We start from the raw sequence: 27,135 nt of genomic DNA on the forward strand, positions 1-27,135 counted from the left end.
ACATCATGTTTCAAACTCGAACATCTAAACATGAGATTCAAAAATCTCAAAATAACAATTATATGATACATTTTTTATTATCTCGGGGAACAGATTCAAAGGTATCAAAATAATAATTATATGATATATTTTTTATTATCTCGGAGAAAGAAGAACTGATATATCCGATGATTAAATTGATTGTTTTTATTTAAAATTTGTATTATCGTTAAATTATTTATGTTATATTATTTTGTTTCATATTCGTATAATCATGTTTGCTTTGTATTATTATTTTTCGATATTTATAATTTATTAGATATGAAAATTATTAATATAATAATTAAATATTATAAATATCTTTGAAATGATCAATATAATTTTATAAAATCAAATTTTTATTAATTAATGTAATAATGAAGTATTATAAATTATACTCCATTAATATATTTTTACAAAATCAAATTTCAGAATTAAAGGCAAGTCACTCAGAAATTTGGATTTTCCTTGCATCTTCTTTGCACTGAATCGTCAGAAGCTGTACCAGTAATGGGCCGGCCTAGTTCTTGCAAACAGGAAGCGAGCAACTTTCTCTGTTTCTCTCGATGGTACTCTGACTGACGTGATTATTAGCCCGAAAAGCCTTTTTTCCAAAATTTAAGGAACTTTTTTTTAAATATGTATATGTTATTATATTTTTTTGATATAAATGTTAAGAAAGTGTTATATGAGTATTCGTTATTTAACAAAATTTAAAATCTTATTTAGAAAAATAAAATTTTATGTAGATTTGTCCCTAATCTCTTATTTCAAAAATAAGATTAACTAAACCGCTAGTACTTTCACAAAAAAACTAAACCGCTAGTATTGTCTCATTTTCTTGCCACTTCACACCAAATTCATTTTCATAAATTAACAAATTCAGTTACGCACAACATATTTGTATATATCAGACACATAGTAAAAAAATCCCATTAGTTCACTTCACATGTACGAGCACCCTCAATCAAAATTCATATTTTTGGACATCCTAAATGCATAACTGATTGAACACGTAGGTTTGAATGCTTAATTCTCAAGTACACTTTGTTCGTCCGATTACATATTTAGGATGCTAAAAAATGTGAACTTCTATGTTCGTCCACCTATGTATTTAGGATGCCCAAAAATGTGAACTCAGTTGAGGAAAGTGAACTGATAGGACAGCCAGAAATGAGAACGAGCATGTGTTGTTTCTACTCGCAGGCAGTTGCAGAAGATCGGAATTTGTTAGCACAGAATCTGAATCTCAACATCATAGTACCAATTCAACGTTCATGGATGCTGTTACTTTATCGTTGCACTTTTTCCTTAGCTCTTTACGAGTGTTTTAGTTAGAATTTACAAATATCTTTCACCTTTACTTGAGCACACTAAATTTTGAACGTCAAAAATCCTAATTCAGCAGACTGAGAACATAACAAGGCAATGTTATTGACACAAAACAAAAATCCAGTCATATCCTTATATCTTGACATTATTTTTTCCCAGAAGCATCAAGGACCAAAGATTTGTGACACATCCATAAAAAATAAAAGCTATTTTAACTACGAAATTTCACTTCCAAAAGTTAACTAATCAATGAATCAGCAGTGAAAGGCCTCACTTGTAGCTTCCAAGTCCCACACCAGCTTCCCCAGCGCCATAGGGTGCAAAGCTTCCTCGGGACTTGGAATAGGAAATGTAGTAGAACGGAGTTAGTATGCCAGTGAAGAAAGTGAAGGCTGCGCCAGCTGCAAAGACACCCTTCCTTACTGTCTGGCAAGACGGTGGATTTTCACTGAAAATTGTGGTATACTTGGTGTGATAAGCATTCCTCACTGAACCAGCTAACAGGCATGCCTCAGCAATCAAGAATGTCACCCTATTTAATAAATTAACACGTAAAAATGGTTAAAAGTCAGGCGTGACAGCTCACTTGCCAAGAAAAGAAAAATACTGAACATCAAATGTGATTTTTACTACTCATAGTGTTGATGACAGCATTTTAAAGCATACCAGCAGAATACAAAAAGAAGAAGTGCACAAGCCCTGGAGCCCCCAGGACTCAAAGCCTTTCCACAACAGAAACAACGACTCGCTACCATTATGATTGCCTGACTGGCCATGAGAAACAAGAAAGCTCCAACACCATACCCAGTTGAGATGTCAGAGTCATAGACACAATAATTGTAGTTCTGTTCTGAATCTTTGGTTGTCGTGGCCTGCGGAGAAAGAATATTTGGTATCATTACTTGTTAGTTTCTGTTGATAATGAACTGGGAACTTCAAAGTGTTCTACTATGAATACGGTATTATAAATCCAGGATTTTACAGTTTTCAACTGATAATTAACAGATGAGCACAGTCACTGTCAGTATAGAAATGATTTTGAACACCAAGGACTAATGTTGTGTTTGGTTGGTGAGAATGGAATGGAATGGAATGAAAGGAGTAAAATTACTTGAAACTAATAGAGATAGAAAGAAAGTTTTGAAAATTGAGATAGTGCAAAATTGCTATGATGAGATTTGAGAAGAAATTGAGGATAGAAGAGAATGGAGCATTCCATCTCAAATTGAAGGTGTGATATCTAACACATGATGTAAGGAATGGAATGGAGGAAGGAATGAAATTTCTCAAAAATTGTCCATAAGATAGTTCATTTTTCATTCCATTCCTTCCGGAATCATTCACCCCAACCAAACACAACATAAGAGTTGCACGTTATACAAATATACACTGCAATCAAAACTTCAGCCTGCTTAAAGTGTAAAACGAAGAATATTGATTATTGATATTTGTTTGCAAGGATCCGCAAAACCAACGGAAGTACATTGGGAAAAAAATAATTCAAAACTAGCCAAAGTTTATAATCAGGGAGGGCCAACTATGGTGATTTTTTTTTGCCATAGCTGAAAAAAAAATTCAGCCAGGGAGGGCCAAAATATGTTGAAAAAATATGGGAAAAAATAACTACATAAAGAATCAAACATAATCTTTTAAGAAATTATACTATGACTAGTACCACTTGATCTACCTATCACATGTGATTATATATTATACAACAATACTTATAAAATTTCAAGGGGGTCAGGCAGGTCATGGGCCCAATGTAGCTCCGCCACTGGTTATAGAAAATCATGCGCGATTAACATATCACAAGCCCCTAAAAGGGCGAATAACGTGAAATTACTCGACGATCTAGTACCTAGCTACATCTCTTCTCAAATTTTAAGAACTTGAGAATTTGGTGTATGCAGTAGTATTTTCTTTAATGTGAGGATTCTGCTGATATTGGTTATGGTAGCTACTATGTTTATTCTGATTCCGGATTTAAACCTGGTAAAATCAAAAGAAATTTAATACTAATAGCAAGACCAAAACTATAAACTACAATGCCTCCTGCTAATAGTCCTGCAGAATCAAAAAATCCTCTCTAACTAAACAGAGGAAAATCAAGGGGTTTCGTTCATGAAGCATTGGGACAAATATACATTCACACACATAACAGATATTCACAGCACCTAATAAAAGAGAGAAATGCAAAGACATACAGTGCTTCTACGCTGCTCAGCAGCAACCGCCAAGCCAAAAGCAATAATGTCGAAAACGACGACGACGATCATCACCAATTTGGACGCCATGGATTCGATGTGCTTCAAAAACTAAACACGAATGCAAATTAATTCCGATCTATGATGCTTCTACCTTTTAAACACTACAAGTAATAATTTGTACAAGAAGAAAAGAGAAGAGAAGTAACTCCTAAGCAGACAGAGAAAAACAATAAATGTTCCACCTGCTAGTTATTACTAAGACCTCACCAGCAAGGTGATAAAGACACGGGAACTATTAAAGTTAGTAGAAACGGAAGGTGCATGGATACTTATATATCGATATGGAGTCGTTTGGCTTAGTTTATCCGAAAAATAGGTATTTATTTATCTAGCACTCAAAGACGGTTGCGGTTCGTACGTTAAAAAAAAAATGTAACAATTCTTTTTTTTTTTTTGAGAGAAAATGTAACAATTCTTAAATACATTTTTGAGTAAACACTTATTTTTTCGAATACGCACTGCATAGCATTGTATAACAGCTAATAATTCTATAAATCTCCCTCCTTTTCGATACAATCGTGTCGGTGAAGAATAAATACAATATTTTTTAAGTGTCACGCAGGGAATTACATTCTACGCAAACCCCGTGCAGCGGGATATGGTTCTGTTCTCCTCATCATCTTTATGGTGGGAAGTCTTTTTCTTCCACCTAAAAGTGTAAGACCAAGTATGTAACTGACCCGTCTAACAGGTTGAGGCCCGTTTGTCAGCTTAATTGACAAGGAGCCTTCCTTGCAACAAGAACCGCTATTTAATTAAAAAAAATAAAATTGTATAGCCATTTTTCATAACATGGGACTAAAGGAAGCTTTTTAAGCTGGGTGATTGGTGAAGTTCAATTAAAATCGATGGAGGTTCAATATACAAAATGGTGGTGTTTGGCAGGCAAATATAAGCCGACTTCTGGGCTTATAAGTTATTAGCACTTATTTGTACCGTTTGTGTAAAAAGTAGAGAAGCACTTAAAAAAAGTTAGGATTACTAACTTTTGTTTCAGGACTTCTGCTTATTTGCCAAACAGTTTAATCACTTATAAGTCTCAACTTGCTTCTGACTTCTACTTCACTTTTTTATTTTAAGCAAAAAGCACTTATTTTAAGCTAACCCAAACGACCCCAATATATAGTATAAACTTATAAGTATGAAGTTATCTTTAAAAAATCGAGTGCTTATTGCACTTTGTAACCTCACACTTTGGCTGATTAGCAAATCAGACCCCACACTTTGAAACGTGACAGTTTGTAACCCTAAGTTTCATTTAGCTTTCGATTTGTAACTCTGGCCCACACATCCGTTAAAAACAATCGTTAACTTTAACTGTTTGAGAGGTAACAATGTATATATTAGTTTCTAACATCTACTTTACCCCTTGTGACCTCTCAAAATTTATGTATGATATTCTAAAATTATTTCTGAACACACAAAACAATATATATCAAACTACAAATTTTAGAAATATTTTCCAAATATGATACATAAATTTTGAGGAGTCGCGTGGAGTAAAGTAGCTGTTAGAAATTAATATACACATGGTTACTTTTCAAACAGTTAATGTAATGACTATTTTTAACGGATGTGTGGGCCAGGGTTACAAATCGAAAGCTAAATGAAACTTAGGGTTACAAACTGTCACGTTTCAAAGTGTGGAGTCTGATTTACTAATCAGCCAAAGTGTGGGGTTACAAAATGTAATAAGCTCAAAAATCGATTTATCTTTGCTTAATAATCTTATACTGATAAGACCATCTCCAACCCATAACACCATTTTGGTGTGAAAAATACACCAATTTGGTGTGAAAACTACACCAAATCAAAATTTCACTCCAACCCATCAACACCATATCTTACACCAAAAAGAATCTTTTACACATTAAATGGAATATTCTCTCTTTTTAAGTTATTTATATCATTATTGAATTTGTACTTAAATTTTAACATGTTCAATAAACAAGGACCTAAAATAATTATAAATTTATTAATAAATTCAAGAGGACAACTTAAATATATGAATTCCCATGCTCTTCCCATATGTGCTCGATCAAGGCGTTGCGAAGTTCAAAATGAGCTTCCTTATATTTAATTTGTCGATATCTACTAAGAAAATCTTGAAATTCGTCATCTCCATTTCTTTCCATTTCGACAGCAGCAGAAGATGTTTCCACATAATCATGTACATGCAAATTCAAGTCTCGTTCATCCTCAACTATCAAGTTGTGCATGATAATACATATGTGAGGTAAATTTAATCACTTTGTATTTTATTTTTAATCAAATCTATTTAAAAAACATATCTTCTATATAAGAATATAAATTTATTGATATTTGGAAATAAATAAAAAATTGAGTAAAATAGTAAAGAAGGAAAATTTAAAACAATTATGATTAAAGAATAAATAATAAAACATAAGACAACTTTAATGGGACATAGATAGAATAATTTTGTTTTCATTAACATATGTGAGGGTATAGTAGGTATTTTTGAAAACTCCAAATTTGGTGTAAAAGTTGCACCAAATCAATACTTGACACCAAATTTGGTGTCAACCAATTCATTTGGTGTCAACTTTACACCAATTTGATGTTGGGTTGGAGTGAATTTGACACCAAATTTGACATCAAAATGGTGATTTGGTGTTGGGTTGGAGTTGCCCTAATGCAAAATATAATTGACGTTTTCAACAAGCACAAGATCATCGAGTTATAAAAACTTCATTTTCCTCCCAAATTGTCCCGAGCCATCCTTGTAGCCCTCGAGCATCTCCACCCAACTCCTAGATCAATTTTTTTTAAAATAATATAATAAATATATTAAATATTAAATATCATAATCATTTTGATATTTCTTTCATTTTTACTGTGTATTTATAATTTTATTATTATTTAAGGAAAATTTTAAAATATTAATAAAATTATCCCTTTCCCTCCCAGAGGCTTGGAAGAGTCCATTTCACTCCCATAAAAAGATAAATAGTATATTTAATAATAATAAATTAATATACGTGAATACTTAGGTTATTAAATTTTAAAAAAAAATCACTTGAGGCCGTTGGAGAGGCGGGAGCTTGTCTGAAGAGTGCACCGCTTTTCAACATTGAGCTCCTTAAAAACAGTAACTGGTCGAATAACATGGCGCAACCCCTCTACCAGAGCGAATATGTGTTTTAAGGTATGCTATTTGCAAACAGGTTTCTATCTATAGTTGTAGTTTTTTATTTTGCTGTGCACGCTGTTGAGCAGCTCAGAGGATGGCTGATAAGCAGCTAAGGTATTTGACATATGGTCTGCGAGAACGCAAAGTTTCTCTTAGCTAGTTTATTAAGTTGTATATATATCAACGACCCAAGCCCTCTACTTTATATCCCATTGAGTAATTCACACTCGTAGAACCAACATGAATTTATCAACTAATTAAAACGAGTAAGCCCGTTAAATTGCACTCAAGTCTGTTCCGTTTTGTTATTAGTCTCCTTCTTGCTTTTGTGCTTGCTGTCATCTGTCTTTGACCTAGCCTTGTCACAGTGCACATTGGTTCCCTTTTGTATCCAGTTCTGTACAATAGTTGTACGAACAACCAATTGGACCTCAACGTCAAAGCAAGCATAACAATCATCAACAGAACTATATATATGTTCACCTTTTTATGAAGCTACTCGAATGAGAGTCATTGGTCGAACACAACTTTGTAACCCACGAAAAGGGATGTGGTCGGAGGGAAAAGGATCACTAAGAAAATATTCATTATTCTAGTGCAGTAATGCAACCTTATGGTAGAAACCAATAGCCATTTGAAACCATTCAAATTTAAAACAAGCATAACTAGATATACCTCCCAGTGCAGAAAACAAACTTGCGCTTCTGTTACCCGAAATTGCCACCCCTACTTCTGTATATAGATGATCAGGATTTCAGTTTTTTTGTGAGAAATGACATATTAGTTTGACTTAATTTGTTGATAAAACTGGAATTATTTTTGTTCGCTTTGAATGAAAATTTTAATATGTTCATGTTCAGTTGTCTAAAATTAATTTGATTTCATTTTTAAGAATAATAAGTACCAGATACTTTAATATTTAGAGAGTCCCGAAGGGCTTAAGCCATACGTGAGAATGATACAGCGGTTTGTTATGATTAAGTTATGAGGTCAAACTCAAACCTACATGGTACATTCCTTTAGCAAGTTATTGCAAAAGAAAGCAGTGGATATAACAATCTATCAGAATAACAGTGGCTTCTCTTCTCTAATTATATTCTGAATACTCACCACTAATTTCTTAGCAACCCCGGAACTCTCCGCATACTCATACACCAGAAGTTGAGCTTTCTCTTTGATGGACTCCAAGTAATATAAGGACTTTTGAGAACTACTACTTCTGTTCAATATATTCCCTTATTTTGCAGCAATAAAGAGTTAAAGACCCTGTACTCATACAAATTATTATTTAGTTTGTAAAAATACATTTATACATTAACACACACAATACAATTTTAACAAACTACATGCCGTGCTTACTGCAAGAAACTCCAACTAGCATACTACGACTATTACAACTCTCCAGTACTAAGCTCTAGACAGGTTTATGTGTGCACCAATGCATATATAAACTTATTTATATTCACTAACGGTGTAACATTACTAGATTATGAGATGCTACTGCTGGTGCAAGCATGTTGAACTTGGAGGCATCCATATCATCCACTAACAAACTTCTTATGCTGACGTGTCACTCCTTCCGCCAGTGGAGCTAGTACTGGTGGCTCGTTCAGGAATGCTGAGTTACTTCTCATCCACCTGAAACCATCAATCACCACAAGCATAAAGGTTTTTCAGATACAGGTTCACTTTGTGTCAATATTATTTTAAATTTATGGGTTTTATTTTTTGACTTTAAATAATACTAGTACCTAATTTATAAACTATGTCCTTGCAGAGAAATCATATGAAAATAAATTTTTTAGAAAAATTATATACCAGCCGGACCAATGACTGCTTGCTTAAATATAAAATTAGCTACAATGATATGTACTTAAACATAAACTATGTTTTTGCAAAGAAATTATATGAGAATGATTTCTTCGATATGTTCCAACTATACCAATGACGGTTCATTTAAATATGAAAGTTAGCTACAATGATAAGCACTTACCACTCCGTTTTGAGGATTAGTTTCTCTAAGCTACCTTCTCTATTATCACTTGCTTTGGTGACAGAGAGTGGGACTGAACTTGATAGTTGATAAATTTTCTCAACTCTATCAGTTTCCTGTGAAGAGAGGGTAGAAAAGTAAGTACTTCATTATGATTCAAATTAATATCAAGTTGCAGTTTTAAAATGAAATTAATTGAGTACTTCAGTTTAAAACAATATATATGCGTCATGCAGCATAAAAATTAAGCTTGAATCCATGAATCGGCTTGTTAAATTTAATATAGATAGCTTTGAACACATATATAATCACCTCAGAAACAATTTCATTATGTTCCTCCTCTTTTTGCTTCTTGGACTTCCAGTAAGTATCAATTTCGTCCCTTGTCAGTGAATGATTCCTTTGGTATTTTACTGTATATAGTTTCATAAAGTTTCATGGCAAATCGAATATATATTGATACCAAACGAACAGGAGATTAAATTTGCAAATTACATGTATATATATTATCCAAAAATAGTACCAATATGCTTACCTGCCGCGGGATCTTGAACATTAGAGCCCCAACCAGCCATTAGAGAACCCATGATGTGAATATCCTTGTTTTGGCTTAACTCAAGTGTGTGCTAGTGTAAAAATTAGACATTAATACTGTTTCCTATTTATAAGGTGAAAGGCTTAGTAAATTTGGTCGGTGGGCCTAAGCTATTGCCAATCTTATCTGATGTAGATAGTTGTGAAAGATAGGCTTGAATATTTGATGTCATACATATGGCATACTTCATATTTTAGCTGTAATACTAACTGATTATTGTCATTTTATACTTCTTTTGTATTGTCTGTGTAAGCCATGCCAAGCCAAGACAAATTCTCCTAACAACCTGCTGTGTTACATGAAATTATGCATGCTATAAAGATAATTATGGTCACAGGTACTTCCCTCCTCCTCTCTCTCTCTCTATATATATATGTGGTCAGTATTAAATGAGCAGTGAAGGAGAATAGTGAGAACTAAAAAAATTGTTTTAAAGTTGAACACAGTGTAGAACTAAACATAAAAATATAAAGAAAAAGTGCGAAATATTTGGTTCACCGCTTATCATTTTGAACATAGTTTATTTTGTGTGAGGTCCTGTATGTGTGTGTGTACTACTCTTTTTTCTAAAGACTTGTTCCTCTTGTAATGTGACTGAAATTGTGGAAGCGGGCATGGAGAATAGAGATAGCAATAAAACTTTGAAGTTTCTTACATTGACAAATGATTGTATGTTACTTATGTAGGTATCTACGTTCAAGTCTGAGTCTGCAATGAGCAGCCCATCTCAAATTGTTAGGAGTAAAGATTATTTCTAGTTTAAGTAGAAGAAAGGAAAGCCTGTTTAGAGCAAGTCCAATGGTGCTCAACAAATTCACTTTCACTCTTTTAGTCAGAATATCAGCTAATTGCAACTCCGATGGTACTCGGTATATGGTATAGCTATTTTCTACAACTGGCTACTTGATCATTTAATTGTTATCTCTCCTCTCCACCAATTGCTATGCATGCTCACATGTGTTAATTTGATTCTTTTTCTTTATTATATCTTGTATTTTACGATAAAATAATTATACAACTAGTCAATTTGGCTAGCATAATGGAGCAAAACATGAAATTTGACTAGTCAAGTTTTAGCGACTTAGTATTTTACAATTATTTAGCTTGCACAAATGGATAGGAGCATCGGAGTTGCTCTAATAGCTAGTCATATTGCATTTCTTTTCCTCCAACAGGCTAAGGTGGCTCGTAAAAAATGTGCTAAGCCCAAGAATCATCAACAGACTTGGCGACATTTTCTCATTGGCTATCTGTTTATTTTATCATATTTATACAGTTTTTCTCTTTACCTATATCTATGTGCATGTATATCCAGTAGTCTATCTATGCAGTCTAATTAAAATTTATTGAATAAATAGCCAACATAACTGGTATGGTTGGAGTAAAACAAATAACTGGCCAGCCTGGTTTTAACTAATACATATTTATAGTAATTTAACAGTATTTTAGCTATTTATATGAATAGCAAGGTCGGAGATGTTCTAACATCAAATGGCTTTCTTAACAAAACCACCTGGCTGATCATAGGCAGGGTCAGAGCTACCGTGCGGGCAACGAGGGTATTTGCCCCCACTTATTTCTATATATCTTCTATCATTTTGAACATATTAGCTTTTGCCTCTATGGTGAATGACCCGGGGATTGTCACCAGAGAGCATGGGCATTCTTGTTCTTTAAAATACTTATCATTTTGCTTTGTACAGTCATTTCTTCCCTATAATATGTTCAAACTGGTTTAAAATCCCATCACTTGTATGTTTAAATTCTTTTTGCCCTCACAACCACCAATTTCTCTGTCCCTGATTTATAGATAGAAATGTACTTGAAGCTAGCATGAAGTTTGTCCCTGAGACCCTGACTACCAAAGTAGTCAATCATGATCTATGTGGTACGCTTAGTCCCTTATGCATCATTAGAATCTGAACAATTCGTAAATTTGGTGTGACTCAAAGAAAAATCTGAGAGAAGTAAATTTCTAATTAGCACATAATAACAAAAATGATATCCTGATCACAGAGCAATTTTCAAATCTGCATCACAGCAGACTTTAATCTTATGAATTAAACAGAAACATTGTCTTCTTGCAGGTTTATTATACTCACACAAGTTTCAAAGTTGCAGTCCTGTAGATACTAGTAGGATTGATCAATAATTGATGCAGGGATATAAACTATAGTACTAATAAATCATGTCTGGTGAAAGGGGGTGTTTGGATGTGGAAGGAATGATTTACTAACCAAGAGGAAATGAGGTCCCATTCCAAACAACAAAATTTTCAATCCACACACAAGTAGTACACGGTTATGAGTATGAGGTTCCGAATCCCATTAACAAGGCTCGTTAGTTATTAACCAAGTGCCCCCAAAGTCTTTATTAGAACTTGCCATTAGGTAAGGATTAGCCATAACCAGTGGCATCTTACAAGTGATGCTGATGTCCTGCACAACTTAATCATCCTGCACATTTTACAAGATATTCATATTATACTTTCTATTTGGTGGATGTAGATACAGAGTAAATGTAGCCAGCTTTCTCAAATCTTAGGAAATAATCATGAAGTCCATATTATTCAGGTTAAGATACATGCTAGAATGAAGATTGGCTTTAGTTCCATAAATATATACATTGCAAGAGAGCAGTACATGTAGAAGTAGAGTCCACAAGTTTAATGCAGAAAACCCATAGGACTCTTATTTCCATAAATAACTCATAGGACTCTTATGCTGCTGTTTTGGTATTTGATTGTTTCTTCTTCTTTTTCAGATAGGTAGTGTCATATTTGATAATTGATGGTTGGCATTTGTAGATGCAAGAGCAGTAATTTGTTTTTAACCTTGTGTATATAATATCTTCTAGAAATACAGCTTATAAAATTACAAAGTACATGTCATTTTGTAAATATGAAACTTTAAAATGTATAAAGATAGATAAATTAATGATAGAAAAAAGTCAATTAAATGAGTTTGTGTGTATGTATGATATAATATATATTTGAAGGAGGTGAATAACAATATTATTATTAAAAATTGCAATGAATGAAAAGGAAGATTTTATTAGGAGGTGAAGAGTGAGCAGTGAGTCACACTCAGAAGAATAACGCGATGTTAACAAGTGCCAGGTGGGTAGTGAGCCGCACTCGACGAACAATGATATTATGATATAAACATCATTTTGATAATATGGATTAAGCAGAAGGAGAAAACAAACATACTGGTAAATGACAGAGGAAAGAATCATCAAGAACGAGTCATGAAATCATAAAATCACTGTATATGGTATGCTATCCCTACAAGAAAATTATAATTCTGCAGTTTGTCTTCATTGTTTTGTATTCTTTCATTTTGCCGACTAGCACTCTTAAGTTATCTATCATATTCATCAGCTATGCTCTGGATAGCCCATTTAACTTTTTGATAATATTCAAAATAGTCATGACTACAACACAGATCTTTGAAACTAGTCCAGATACTTGCTCGGAACATTGTATTCACCATTACCACTTACCAGTTTTATATTTAAGAGAGAAGCATCTTCCTTTTAAATTTATAGAAACTATCTAAATTCCAAGTTTGAAATATACGGGCTTTACGATAATTATAGACACTTTCATTTCCAAAATGCCAAGTTTCGTGTAGAAGTGATTACTTTTTCAGCTTGGCGACCGAAACTGAAAAAATAACTTAAAATCGGATTTTGTTTTTCTTAACTGAATTAGACCGAATATATTCCATGAACCGAGTCAGACTGAACTTTACTTCATGAAAACCAAAAATTATTTATATACATGTATTAAAATATATTGTTGGTATATATCAATAATAACATAATTAATTAATATATATAACATAATATAATATCAATTAGTTATTTGAGTATGAATCGATCTCTGAACCCGCTAACTATAAAACATCAAAATTATACTCCCTCCATCCCAAAATGTATTAGCCAGTCCCAAAATGTATGAGCCAGTATGACTAGCACGATTTTTAAGAAATGAATGTTTGACTTAATCTTAGGCACATAAAAAGAGGCCGTGGGTATTTAAATGACGGTAGTTTATGAATATCTGGTTGTAATAATCTTAAATAGATGCCATAAATTGAAGATTTATTCTTTTTGGGACATCCAAAAAAGAAAAATAGCTCACATAAAATGGGAAGAGGGAGTATAATTAGTCAAACCTTTTAACAGGACTCTGGAACTTCCGAATAGGTTAATATTAAATCATAAAAAGGCGGGGCAGGTGTGTTGTTGCCTATTAATGGAGCCGTAGAGGTGATCCATTACATTTTAATCGTAATTACCTAGAACTATTAAGCATGCATGTTTTTTCATAATATAACATGATAGCTCATGCATTTTTTAATTTAGTGGAGGAAAAATTCTTGATTAAGTTTGTAGGCTGTGGAAACTATAATTGTCAATTGAGTAGTGTCACAACAGATCGACTCCATCTCAAGTTTACTCAAATCTAATGTTAAAATCTCAAACAAATATTACAGACCCTTCAATATTTCTCTCTTTGAGCCCGAAAATATCCGGCAAGTATGCATGAGTATTTAAATTTTGAAAATTTAAAATTTGTCCTCCTTTCCGCTTAAAATCCTAAACTTGTCAAGAACATTATGCAGGAATAACACTCTAGTTGAAGCAAATAATTGTAGCATGCAACTAGTGTCTAAGAAATACTAGATTTGTATAGATATGTCACGGGCGCGGCGGTGTTCCACGGTGGTTGTAACAGCTAGGATGGTGGTTGGTGCAGCAGCCACGCCAATGTTCACCTAGTGTTTGGTAATGCTCAAAACAAAACAAATTTTGTTTCTGAAGAGTCACCACCCTACCCTCTTTTGTTTTATCCAACACATTGGAACAAACTCTTCTCATTACCTGCAATATACAATTAGCTCTTTTTGTTTAGGGAGGAGGCTACATTGAATATGTCGAAGTGAGTTGGGCTTATAAGTTTGATTGCGAGACATCAAAATCCTGTAAGCTTCCTGAATAAATAAGTTTCTGTCTATTTCGAGTTGTTTGTTAATACATCTTGTAATACATTAATCTCAGGTTGAGCACCAAGGTTTCCTAAAAATGCCGTATAGATGTTTATTGCGCAGTTTTCAGAGGATCCATGGGGATTCAGAGAGAAGTTCAAGGAGGCTAGCTGAGCGTAAGTGTGGGACTGGGCGTGGGAGGTCTTATGTAGCCCCTGAAAGGTCTTTATCTCCATCTACGACAGTTGATGAGAGCAGATGGGCAAATTTACCCCCTGAGTTGCTTTTAGACATTATGCGTAAAATAGAAGTGCACTCAACATGGCCTGCACGGAGAGATGTAGTTTGTTGTGCTGCAGTTTGCAAATCTTGGAGGAGTATCACGAAAGAGATTGTTAAGACACCAGAGCAATGTGGGTTGCTAACGTTCCCAATTTCATTGAAGCAGGTACCTTCATTCATCCTTTTAACCCTTTCTGTTTTTTCATATTTCAATGTTTAAAATTTTAGCTTATTTGGTATTTGTAATTGATTTATTTTAACAGCCTGGACCAAGGGACTTGCCGCTTCAATGCTTTATAAAGAGGGATAGAGCAGCATCAACATATCGGTTATATCTTGGTCTCAGTCCAGGTAATCAGCTCCATTGGTTTGCCAGCAACTTGATTAGAACTGTAGCGACATAATCTTTGACATAAAAGTAACTATTGTATATTTGCAAGTGATCTCATTTGTTTTCAATATTTAGAATCACTACTGCTTTAATGATTTAGAATCCAATCACAGCTCTGGCAGGGGACGCTAGTAAATTGTTGTTGACAGCAAAAAAGATTAGAAGGTCCATGAAAAACGAATTTATAATATCCTTGCTTGCTAATGATTTTTCTCAAGCCAGTGATGCTTATGCTGGGAAGTTAAGGTTAGCTTATGTTGCATCACATCTTTGGTTTAATAGCTCTTGAATCAAGAGGGAATTTATAACTTCGTCTACATACTATGTGGTAGTAATGAAATTATGCTAAAATTTATAAACAGGTCCAATTTTCTTGGCACCAAGTTTATGGTTTACAACTGTCAGCCTCGATGTGCATATCCACTTGAATCTGATCTCTGTTTGTATCAGAAAGTATTTAAAACGAAGGTTTCTCCAACTGTAGCAGTTGATGATCTTAAATTGGCCACCATCATATACGAGCTTAATGTTCTGCGCACAAGAGGACCTAGAAGAATGCAATGTACTATGCATGCAATACCGTTTGCTTCAATTCAGGATGGCGGGACTGCTCCTACTCCATCAACTTTTGGGAATGGTATTGATGACAGATCTTGTTCCTCTTCAGCCATGCGAGATGAGTACCCAGATTCTATCTCCACAGGCCTCTGTGAAAAAACAGAACTGACTCGCAGTACACAAGTTCCATTAAATTTGAAAAACAAGTCTCCTAGATGGCATGAGCAATTGCAGTGTTGGTGTCTCAATTTCAAAGGTCGTGTCACTGTTGCTTCTGTCAAGAACTTCCAGCTTGTGGCAGCTGTTGATCCATCACAGAGTATTCCATCTGCAGAACAAGAGAAAGTGATACTACAATTTGGAAAAATTTCTAAGGACATCTTTACTATGGACTATCGCTACCCTCTTTCTGCCTTTCAAGCCTTTGCTATCTGTTTAAGCAGTTTTAAACCAGCCTGTGAATAAGCATACTGTATACGGTCTCCAGGAATTGATGTCCAAATCACCGCCAAAATCTCTCTAAGCCCTATCCTTCTAATTAGTGAGAAAGTTAAAGAGCATCCATTGTTGTATGAGATGTTATTTTCGATGATCAGATGATCATATCTAACTGTCAGATTGTATATGATCCTTCAGTCAGAAAGGTTTGTAATGTCCACTGTATTGTATTATCTTTCATGTTTTTAAGTTAGAGCAGATTCCTTATAAGTTGTGCATATGTAAATTTTATTTAGTCATCAAATTTGAATGAACTTTACTTTACATGACATAAAATGACATTGTTATCAATTAATAAGCAAATCCGAAAGCCATGTAACTCCAAAATACAATAAAAATGCATTTTACAGTATGTCATGTGGATCATGTAGATCCTTATTACTACTGATTGCTTATGATATAAGCTCTGGCCCTGTTAGAGACTTGTTAAGTTTTGTTCTAATCACTGTCACCATAACTGCATGAAGCTGAAGCACTGCATGATCTTTAAATGATCCAGCATGATTTCCGCAAGGGACTGCTCTCTCAGCCTCAGGGATCTCCCTCTGGTGGTAGGCTCATAGGGCTTTTGGGAAGTGGTAGAGTTGACGTTCCCTTACGTGCCTCGGGGGACCCTTCTTTATCATAAGACGTGATGAGCTCTGTTGCATCGTAATGGAGAGCTAGGTGAACACCAGGACTCCTTTCAGCGATGAAACTGTTCATCAGAATCGAGTTATTGATATCTTGGACATTGTTATTAATAACTGCTTCTGTCATTTGGTCTTCTTTGCTGTTTCCATCGTCTATTTTGAGCTCCTTTCCTCTTCTTACCAAATCAAAACCTAGTTTCATGGATGCTCCTTTGTTTTTACCAACCAAGGTTACAAGGCTTCCCTTTTCATCTTTAAAATTCTCTGGATTAGCTGTAGCCATCTTATCAACTAGCTTAGAAATGTCACTTCTGATCTCTTCTTGGAAGGAAGCTCGATCTCCACTTGACAATTGCATGGATGCTCCTTTGTTGTTTGTTGGTTTCATGCTTTTAGTTTGTTTTCCAACCAGGTTGCCATGTTTTGAAGTTGTTGCCTCATTCATTGTCTTCTGCTTAGGTTCTTCATGTGCCATTAAAGTTTCGTCTGATCTGATTTTATGCGGAGGCATCTCTTTAACTATTCCGGGAGGTCCTGCATTAGCTGCTAAAGGACCTGATGATTCCGGAGGCTTTGCAGCATTGCTAGTCTGTTGAGCGGTTGCTTCCATCGAGGATTTTGATGTTACACTTGGTGTAATTTCTTTGTTGGACAGATCCTCTGGTAATTGTGGCTTCGAGATATGTACATTTGGGAGACGAGTTTCTGAACTTGCTGTTGGTTGTACATTTGTGGATGTTAATGAGGTTTGAGAGGGTTCTCTCACTTGAGTAGACGACGGCTCAGGGGAGGAGATAGGTGATGAGGGCTGAGGGGAGGACATCGGTGGTGAGTGCTGAGGGGAAGATATAGGTGATGAGGGCCGAGGGGCGGATTTAGGTGATGGGAGCTGGGAATTATCTTGTTCTTGAGAAGTGGCAGTACTGCTCTGAGGTGATGGGAGTTGAGAAGCAGAACTGAAGAGAGGTGTAGTGAATGATGGTGATGGGAGCTGAGAAGTGGCGCTATACTGAGGCGATGACAAGGCCGGTGAAGGGAGCTGAGAATCAATTTGTGTATGCATTTTAGAGGGCCATGTTGGCTGATAAGAATATTGGGATTGAGTCTTGGTTTCTGGTGCTGCAGATATCTTTGGTGGCGCCTGAGGAGATGGTTGTGCCGGGGCTACACTTTGAAGCCTGAAAGGTCTTTGGGCAGGCTCCATGGGCTTGACATTTGGCTCTGTGGTTGAAGGGGCTTCATTGTGGGGAGGGCTAGGAGTTGCGCCTGCAGTAGGAGGGGCTGAAGCAATCATCCAAGGGAGGCGAAATCGGAACATTGGCCTTTGTTCCGCCATTCATAGAATTGGTGCAGAAATAAAAGAAAGGTTTTGATGTTGTTGATATACATATACAACTGAATCAACTGATACTGGATGAATAAGCAATAGGATTGCTTTTGGTACCTAGCTTCACACTTTTGTATTAGTATATTTCTTTCATTTATTTGCACGCTTGTTGAAACAAGTATTGTGATCCAGACACAGATTCTTTTGTTCTTGCTTCAGGATTAACTTTGTGATCCACACAGCGATCTTTCTTTCAATTGGTCTCTTGATTAAGAACAGAACTAGATTAATGACTACTTCTTCTACTCGAACAATCATGAATTAGTTTCCTGAAAGATCGCTAATTGTTGCTCACCCTACTTGGTGCGAAGGGAAATCTCTTCCAGTAAATAAACTCGTTATTGTACAAATTCCATCAGTAATAGCCATGACAAATTAACATGGACATAGTTGTTTTAAATTAAAAAATTATTATATTTGATGTTAATTAAAAATAAAATAAAATAATTTGATTAATCTGTTGCAATGTTGGATATTGATGACTAACGGTAGGTATCTCAAAATTTTCATATATATTATTTTGATACGTGGATGAATGTGTATATAATATCATATTATTATCAACGAGGGTAGAACCAATTGTATATTAGTAATTACTAATTACGATTTATTTTTTCATCGTATCTAACATTTTAATTTATTTAAAACTGCATAAAATCGTATGTTTCCAAAAATAAAATAAAAAAATCTTACTAACATATATTCTCCTATATACAGCACAGACCGTGGGAACTAAAAACAACTCGGCGAGATCTGTGTACGCGTGGCGTACTGTGGCGTGTACATCTGAGTAACGTGTCAGTTCATCCAGCTGAGTTGTGCTATAGACCAAGGGTCCGTTTGGGTTAGCTTAAAAGAAGTGACTTCTGGCTTATAATAAAGAAGTGGAGTAGAAGTGAGAAGTAAATAAGTTAATAAAGTGTTTGGAAAAGAAGCAGAAGCTGTGAGACAGAAGCTAGCATTCTCAGCTTCTTAAAAGTGCTTCTACTTCTTTACACAAACGGGTCAAGAGAAGCAGAAGACAGAAGCACCTTCTGCTTCTCTTGGCCAAACAGGCCCCAAGTTTACCTGTTTCTTTGAGTTCACACGTTTGGTGGAAATAAGATTTATTTTTTATTTAATATTTTTCAAGTTATAATTTAGAAGAAAGGCTACCACTTGTGCATAGAGCAAATCACTTTAAATACGTTATGAGATTGATCATTGATATATAAATTCAATAATAAAAGGAATAATACAACAAAATATGATATGTATCAGTTTTATTTATTATTTACTCATTTCACCCCCCTCATCCTTATATCATCCAAAAACAAACAGTTTCTTTTTTTGGATAAACCTGACTTATTACAAATGAACATGTCCCTTAAGATATTCGACATAAGTTAAGTTGGAACCAAAATCTGGAATGGATAAGCTCTTAATCAGTTTCTTGAAATCAAATTTAATCGGATATTTTCCAAAACCGATAGGAACGGATTCTCAAAAAAAAAGTTGTTTTTCTAAACATCTCTCGTTCAGACCATATCCACAAGCCGAGATGTTGAAGTATATAAATCTTAAAACAACATATGTCTGAAACTGACAGACTGTTGTCCTGATACTGACAAAAAACTATAATTGCCAACCTTGAGTCTTCCAGTTTCAAAAAATCCTCACCTTCTTCTTAATCCTTGCTCATTTTAATCTCAATCATTTCGATTATCAAGCAAAACCACAAATTGGCCTCACCAGTTAATTGTCTGAATTCAAGAAAATGAGTTTTCGAGACGAGAGTGATGATGGGCATCTGCGAAAGCCGCTTTTACACACAGGGAGTTGGTATCGTATGGGGTCCAGACAATCAAGCATGATGGGCTCTTCTCAGGCGATTCGAGATAGCTCTATCTCTGTTCTTGCTTGTGTTTTGATCGTTGCTCTTGGTCCTATTCAATTTGGCTTCACTGTATGTTTAGTTAAAGTTTAACCCCACTGTTTTATTGTGTGTGTTTTCTGTTAGATGTGCAATCAATGATTTGTGCTGCTGTATTGTGTTAGAATAACAAGAAGCTGAGCTGTTGTATTGAAAATTGGTTTAAAGATACTATTGAAACTGTATTGTGTTATTTATCTACTGCAGTGTGGTTATTCTTCTCCTACTCAAGCTGCTATTTCCAATGATCTCCAGCTTACTGTATCGGAGGTTCGATACATATAATATTTGTTGCCTTGTTAATATGTTGTTAATTGTTTGGAAATGCCTACTGACTAGAAGTATTGGGTTAGTTTTCTTTGTTTGGTTCATTGTCGAATGTAGGTGCTATGGTTGGGGCAATAGCAAGCGGTCAGATTGCTGAGTACATTGGACGAAAAGGGGTAAACTTGTTGTATATTTTTGTTCTAGAGAACATATGTTTGCTTAATTGTTGTCCTGTCTCTGTAGTTGGAGTGTATTGGTTTTGTTAAGAGTTGTTTTTATCCTTTTTCCTGCAGTCTTTGATGATAGCAGCCATTCCTAATATTATCGGGTGGCTTGCTATATCGTTTGCGAAAGTAAGACTCCTACTGGCCCATGATCCACTATTCCACTACCTTAATTTGTCTGTACTACTTCTGTAAGAAAATTACCTGATAGTTGTGTTCTTGTCCCTTCAGGATTCTTCATTTTTGTATATGGGAAGGTTGCTGGAGGGATTCGGTGTTGGAATTATTTCCTACACGGTAACTTATCTAAATATTATGAGTGTGTTTTGCAGCATACGGGACTTAGTACAATTTATAATTTTTTTAATCATAGGTTCCTGTATATATAGCTGAGATATCTCCTCAAAATATGCGAGGAGGACTGGGGTCAGTGAATCAGGTACCCTAAATTTTAGCACAAATTCAGTCAAACATTTAATCTGTGCTTGCTTATGAACTTGTTTCATGGTTATTCTTTTTATTTCTTTTTCTTTGTCATGTAGCTCGCAGTCACAATTGGAATAATGCTGTCCTATTTGCTCGGACTGTTTGTTAATTGGAGGGTACTAGCAGTTTTAGGTATTTTTTTGGAGTCTCTTTTGTGTTTGTTGTCCTCGTATATGTATTAGTATATATGTATTTTGTCATATGCACCATAGTTGCTAGCTATTAATCACCCCAGGGAGAATGCATGTGAACAAAGTAGTAATATTCTATCTTAAAAACTTATTGTTTTATAGTTACTAGGACTGCATGTTCATAATCTTTGCTATGCCAAATTCTTGTTCAGTTGTTTGAGTAGAAGGCACCTGCAGAGTTAAGTAGAAATGATTTGTTTGAGAGAAAAACTTTGAAGTAATAAAAAACTGGAAGTGCACAGGTGCACGTGAGTACGTGTCAAGTACAAGTCGAACCACAGAGAACGCAAATCAAGTTTTTCAATTCTAAGAATCAAGCTGAACTTAAACTGAAAACTGAAAACTGATAAATTAATAATTAAACAAGCCCAAGGAACAGATTTCATCGGCTAAAGAAGAAAATCATGGTGTGACATATATTAGTCTTCACTAACAACTAAAGACATAAGCATTCGAAATAAAGACAACCAGTGGGTTCAAATCAAATATTATTTGAAACTTGCAAATATTATTTTGTATAAATTTTACGGCTCAAGTCGGTTCTCAACATATTATGGACACTAACTATACAAAATCCCAACTCTACTTGTGAGACTCATTTGAAAATACTCACATAATTATGATATTGAAAATAAATAGCAAAAGCAAAACACAACATTATGCACATACACCTTGACACTGGTGTGAGGTCTCTTTAGTTGTCTACATCCGCCCCTTGGAAAGTGCTTTTATCTGTGCATCATCGAGACCGTCATGGCAGTAATATAAGAAAAAACATACTAAGGGCTTTTATCTGTGCATCATTGAGACCTTCATGATAGGTATATAAGAAATATACATACTAAGAGTCAACGATGCACATACACTATGACACTTGGGTCTCTTTAGTTGACTACATCCACCCCTTAAGAAGGGCTTTTATTCGTGCATCATTGAGACCATCATGGTAGTAATATAAGAAACATACTTGAAGATGAAGATGACTTTTATTGATAAATAGATCTCGAGTACATGGGAGAAAATATTGTGCATTAAGCCGGGGTCTTCACGAAAACGGCCTCTCTACTTTAAGGGTAGGGGCATGGTCTGCGTGCATCTTACCCTCCTCAGACCCTGGTTTAAGCGGGATATACTGGGTATGTTTGGTTTCGTTTGGTAATCATTGTGACTAACTGCATGACTATTTCTTGCTTGTTTGATAAATCACTACAAACACAAAAAAGGAAAATAGACTACTAATTAATTAATCATTACTCTAAGTTATATGAATAAAATAGCCTATCATAGCTCTTCACCCTCCAATTTGGGTCCAAACTTGTCTAACCAAGACCTGGTTTAATGTTGCTAGTATATATAATGTAGTGTTATCACATATTCTAGTGTTCTTGAAGAGGCGAGTGAAAGTGAAACTAGGGGTGTACAGGGTTCGGGTTGGGCGGGTTGACGGAATTTATTAACCCAACCGAATTAAATCGGGATTTCAAAATTTCAACCCAACCCGAACCGTATAAATTTGTAACCCAAACCAATTTGTAGTACTTCGGTTTGGATCGGTTTCACTCTAAAAAAACACATGAGGAAGGAAACATTGAAAAAACAATTCAGAAGAATATTCAAAATTTGCATCAATAGGAGGTCCATGGCCCTCAATTAGGCCAAAACAGAATCGTAAACAATAGAGATAACCCTGCCTAGTAAGAACCACTGGACTCCTTGAGTATCCCTACCCAGCAAGAACATTGGACTAAATGTATTGGACAACTGGCTGTCTAACTAGCTATACTAGTTACCATTTACATATACATTCCAGACGTAATTTTTCTCACGTAGTGAGTCAGTCTATTTATCTACTATTTCTTCTGCTGGCAGGGACATTGCCTTGTCTTGTGTTGATTCCAGGCCTTTTTTTCATCCCAGAATCACCTCGTTGGTTGGTAAGTTTTGTAAAGGGTCTCTGTTTGCCATGCTTTTATATCTGATCACATTGATTAAAGTAGTTCTTTGTTGAACATAGGCAAAAATGGGCATGACAGAAGATTTTGAAGTTTCCTTGCAAGTTCTTCGGGGATTTGAGACTGATATCTCAGTTGAAGTAAATGATATCAAGGTAGAATGCACTTTGCATTAAACTAGGCTGTGGTTTCTTATGGTAGATGAAACAAAACAATCGTTGCAATAGTTTTCAATATTTGACACACTTACGTAACTAAAAATTTAGAATTAGCAAACTAAACTATCGAACATATATTTTATTTTATTGAAATAATCATTATCTATTGCTATCTACTGTTTAGAGGTCCGTGGCATCAACAAGTAGAACGACGGCCATTCGTTTTCGGGATTTGAAACACCGAAGATATTGGTTTCCTTTGATGGTAAGATCAGAGACTTTTTAGTGCTCTTTTATACAGTTACTTTTATAGCTCTATGTGGGGGGGGTTTTGTGGGGGGGGGAGGTTCCTACTGCATAATACCTGAGAAATGATACAAATAAATCATGCACCGCCTCTTATAATACATTTAATCTGCAGATAGGAATTGGATTGCTTGTCCTTCAACAGCTGTCCGGAACTAATGGTGTCCTCTTCTATTCGAGTACCATTTTTGAATCTGCTGGTGAGTTGTTGTGTCGATGTTGGTAATCATCTTAGTAGAATGACTTAAATATTGAATCTTCTTCACAGAAAATTCAGTTGGTTTATATTTAAGTAGTATGCCTAAATATAGTGTTGATATTATATTTCTATATGGTTAGGATGGGGTATTTAATTCTATTAGATACTTTGGGAAATAATTAATTAATCAAACCTTTCTGAATTTTTTGAAGCTATATTGTTCCCATGCTTATGTGTGTGTGATTCCCCTGTCACCTCTTCTAAAAGTGATTGTGGTTACACAAAAGTTATTTTTATTAACTATCAGTTACAGAGTTTTCCCTCTATTGTATAGGCATTTCATCAAGTAATGCTGCAACTTTTGGACTCGGGGCTGTTCAGGTACACAAAAGGACTGACTGGAAGATAGTTTTCATATATTCATGTGTCAATTTCATTTCTATACAGATTCATGACATCCATGATGGATTTTCTACTTGTAGGTGATAGCCACTGCAGTTTCTACATGGTTGGTGGACAAAACTGGTCGAAGGATTCTACTCATAGTAAGTTGAAATATATTACGTAGTTATTTACTACACAATCTGTTACTTGGTATAACAGTCAATTCAATGAAGCATGGTTGTTTGTTGCAGATCTCCTCCACAGGGATGACTTTCAGTCTTTTTGTTGTTGCAGTTTCTTTCTTTGTAAAGGTAGTGAATTTATGTTTTTTCTTTGTTTTAGACTTAATTCTTTCGAGGCTATGAAACATAAAAATCAACATCACTTGTGTATGTTTTTTGCACTTAGCTATGCAGCTCCTTCCATTTTTGTTTATTACATTTGCAAGTAATTACAGGGTTTTGTGGCTGATGATTCTACTCTCTATAGCATTTCGGGCATCCTGTCATTAGTTGGAGTTGTGGTATGTTTGCGGACTGTTTTGCACTAACGAGCTTAGTTTTGTGTACATATTTATTTTTTTAAAATACATTCCTTTTTAGGGAATGATCATTGCCTTTTCTCTTGGAATGGGGCCCATACCGTGGATTATAATGTCAGAGGTAACAATCTGTATGACCATTATTCTGTGTTTTTTGTTACTTATTTTATTCGACTTCATTGAATTTATTTACTGGGATATGAACTCATATAATCATATTCACAAGTTTTCATATATTTTAGAGCTATGTAAGAATTGTTTTTGTCATCTAATTCTTATCTTGCTTGCCGATGCCATGCGGCAACATTTTGTCAATATCTATGTTTACTAGCTCGTTATTATTAAATTGTGTTCTCTATTTCCCTTTCTATATATGCAGCTTATAATGTATATACTTCTCAACAGATTCTGCCGATCAAAATCAAAGGCCTTGCTGGAAGTGTTGCAACACTGGCAAACTGGTTCATTGCCTGGGTGGTCACCATGACTGCACCTTTGTTGTTGTCTTGGAGTAGTGGAGGTTCCCACTATCCCTTCTCTTTCTATGTACACATAAATATATGTTTAGATATGCATGCACAAGCTTATGTGCTTGCTTGTACACAGCACATAGCTATATATCCAATTTCATGCAGTTTCCTATTGGCAGGCTTTCTAACATAAGTATGTGCTGCTTGCGATATTATCTGTGTTTGTATTCCACTAACCGCTTTCTTTATTTTGCTTATTGTACAGGAACCTTTACTCTGTACATGCTTATGTGCGCTCTCACCTTGGCATTTGCAGCAATTTTAGTCCCCGAAACCAAAGGGAAAACTCTTGAGGAGATTCAGTTGTCTTTCAGATGATTTCGTTTTTATGTTCCTAGTTAATGTCTCCCTCCTGGTCCAGCATGCTTGTTTTAGTAAATTGCCTCTGAGCAAAACATACATGTTGAGTTCATGCTAGCAAGAAGAGGACAATGCACAGCTCTTTAGAACTCCCCGTCAGAATGTTAAGCATATCTACCTTGACAAGGGATTTCTTGAAAACATTAAGAAACTTATATAAAAGCAATTTATTTATCAGTTTTTGTTTATTATTTATATGTTTGGTAATGTACGTACTATTACATAGGAGTATACAAATATGGCTACTATCAGGCCAAAATCACTTTGTTTTTATTATACTCCACATGTAAACAGTAAACACCATCACACCCGAATGTGATTAAAGCAAAATAGATTCTACATTTTTGGTTAACGTAATTTTCTTTTCACAGTACTTTGAACTAGGCTGCTTCTCGCCGGAGAAGTTTTGCTGCAGAATGGTGTATATTTAAACCAAAAATGCATTTCCCACCGTTCTCCAAATCCGCCAGTGTCCTATGAACAGTTAGACAAAAATAATTAGTTAGTAATTTCTTTCTTTCCCTTTTAATCCTTTTTCTTTAATTAAGAAAAAGAAGATAACAAAAATGTACTCTTCAAAATTCCAAATTTCTGGCCCTCAATGTTTTGAAGGCTGCCCCCTCCCTTACCCTGGCAACACATTCTTAAGGTAGTGTTGGAGAAGCTAAAGAATGTAACAGCTTAATAAAACAGATCATTAGTCCATAAAAGCTGAAGGGATTATGAGAATTCTGATTGTTTAATCAGATGTATTTCATTCCTTCAAATCAGAAGATTAATCACTTCATGATATCCCCCATAATATTTCAGATGTATACATGAAAATGTCAAAATTCAAAAAAAATAAGTCGTCTTTTGCACAAATCATCAATCCCCCAGGAAAGCCAACAAGAATGTCTGTCAGAAAATAGAGGAAACAGATCAAACACCAAGATTCGTTATAGAAAATATAAAAATACAACACCTCAGACATACAAGTTCAATAAACCAATCTGGTTAAATTAACATGAACTGCCAAGGCCATTATTAGCCAGTAGCCAAGCCATCGCAATCACTTATTGAGAGGCAATAGTGTGGGAGATATGGCACATTCTTCAGTGCACTGTAATCAATGGACAAAGTAAACATACTTGTATTCTTCAGCTACATCTACAAGGTAAATATACATATATGTACCATACACTAGAAATTTTCACCCCAGCATGCAGCATTATAATCAGTAGCGTCGGGACTCTTACTTCTAGCTTCTAGGATTAACTACTTGGACATGGTATTTATCAAGAATCCATCGTACGCATAAAGGAATCTAAACTACAAATACTCCCCAGTAACATCATTAAAAATGTACTGTGATTAGCATGATTTGCATCATAAGTTTGCCAAATCAAGAAAATGGGTAACTTGCTCCTAAGGCCATGTATGTTTCCCGGCATTAACATCCCGGGACCAGACTTAAGTTATCTCTATCAATATTCATTTCATTTCGGGGTTAATGGTTTCCTAAAATGAGCTAGAAAGTGACTAAAA

The 27,135-nt window shown here is 35.1% G+C and overlaps 5 protein-coding genes across 11 annotated transcripts; 2 read left to right on the top strand and 3 right to left on the bottom strand.

Annotated features, from left to right (window-relative positions):
• Nucleotides 1–1,428: 1,428 nt before the first annotated feature.
• Nucleotides 1,429–3,843, bottom strand: LOC108225598 (uncharacterized). Of its 2 annotated transcripts, XM_017400510.2 has the most exons (4): nt 3,800–3,843; nt 3,555–3,665; nt 2,017–2,222; nt 1,429–1,882 (listed from the first exon to the last, which is right to left on the bottom strand). In XM_017400510.2, exons 2-4 carry the CDS (start codon nt 3,642–3,644, stop codon nt 1,621–1,623), a joined length of 558 nt encoding a protein of 185 aa, XP_017255999.1. In that variant the 5' UTR covers nt 3,645–3,665; nt 3,800–3,843; the 3' UTR covers nt 1,429–1,620. The 2 variants fall into 2 exon arrangements, with proteins under 2 accessions (XP_017255999.1, XP_017255998.1); XM_017400509.2 differs by lacking the exon at nt 3,800–3,843 and having other exon boundaries at nt 3,555–3,793.
• A 2,495-nt stretch (nt 3,844–6,338) lies between these two features.
• On the top strand, nt 6,339–16,335 carry LOC108192888 (tubby-like F-box protein 5). Of its 6 annotated transcripts, none has more exons than XM_064080370.1 (8): nt 9,556–9,693; nt 10,043–10,232; nt 13,988–14,150; nt 14,264–14,347; nt 14,424–14,798; nt 14,896–14,983; nt 15,137–15,269; nt 15,386–16,335. In XM_064080370.1, exons 5-8 carry the CDS (start codon nt 14,448–14,450, stop codon nt 16,044–16,046), a joined length of 1,233 nt encoding a protein of 410 aa, XP_063936440.1. In that variant the 5' UTR covers nt 9,556–9,693; nt 10,043–10,232; nt 13,988–14,150; nt 14,264–14,347; nt 14,424–14,447; the 3' UTR covers nt 16,047–16,335. The 6 variants fall into 6 exon arrangements, 5 of the variants coding, with proteins under 5 accessions (XP_063936438.1, XP_063936437.1, XP_063936436.1 ...); XM_064080369.1 differs by having other exon boundaries at nt 14,278–14,347; XM_064080368.1 differs by lacking the exons at nt 13,988–14,150; nt 14,264–14,347 and adding an exon at nt 6,339–6,783 and having other exon boundaries at nt 9,610–9,693.
• LOC108192889 (uncharacterized) lies at nt 7,963–9,379 on the bottom strand. Its single transcript, XM_017359413.2, has 4 exons — nt 9,297–9,379; nt 9,074–9,174; nt 8,762–8,877; nt 7,963–8,406 (listed from the first exon to the last, which is right to left on the bottom strand). The coding sequence occupies exons 1-4, from the start codon at nt 9,346–9,348 to the stop codon at nt 8,307–8,309; spliced, it is 369 nt and encodes a 122-aa protein (XP_017214902.1). The 5' UTR covers nt 9,349–9,379; the 3' UTR covers nt 7,963–8,306.
• Nucleotides 16,336–16,386: 51 nt separating the features above from the next.
• Nucleotides 16,387–18,402, bottom strand: LOC108192887 (uncharacterized). Its single transcript, XM_017359408.2, has one exon. The coding sequence runs from the start codon at nt 18,045–18,047 to the stop codon at nt 16,611–16,613; it is 1,437 nt and encodes a 478-aa protein (XP_017214897.1). The 5' UTR covers nt 18,048–18,402; the 3' UTR covers nt 16,387–16,610.
• A 1,274-nt stretch (nt 18,403–19,676) lies between these two features.
• LOC108227095 (sugar transporter ERD6-like 6) lies at nt 19,677–25,785 on the top strand. Its single transcript, XM_017402091.2, has 18 exons — nt 19,677–20,043; nt 20,218–20,280; nt 20,364–20,453; nt 20,571–20,630; nt 20,733–20,798; nt 20,875–20,940; nt 21,044–21,119; nt 23,048–23,112; nt 23,193–23,285; nt 23,473–23,553; nt 23,710–23,794; nt 24,128–24,174; nt 24,276–24,338; nt 24,429–24,488; nt 24,635–24,700; nt 24,780–24,839; nt 25,124–25,238; nt 25,454–25,785. The coding sequence occupies exons 1-18, from the start codon at nt 19,855–19,857 to the stop codon at nt 25,564–25,566; spliced, it is 1,458 nt and encodes a 485-aa protein (XP_017257580.1). The 5' UTR covers nt 19,677–19,854; the 3' UTR covers nt 25,567–25,785.
• Nucleotides 25,786–27,135: the final 1,350 nt, after the last annotated feature.

Source organism: Daucus carota, chromosome 6, assembly GCF_001625215.2.
Source record: "Daucus carota subsp. sativus chromosome 6, DH1 v3.0, whole genome shotgun sequence".
Taxonomy (NCBI): Eukaryota; Viridiplantae; Streptophyta; class Magnoliopsida; order Apiales; family Apiaceae; genus Daucus; species Daucus carota.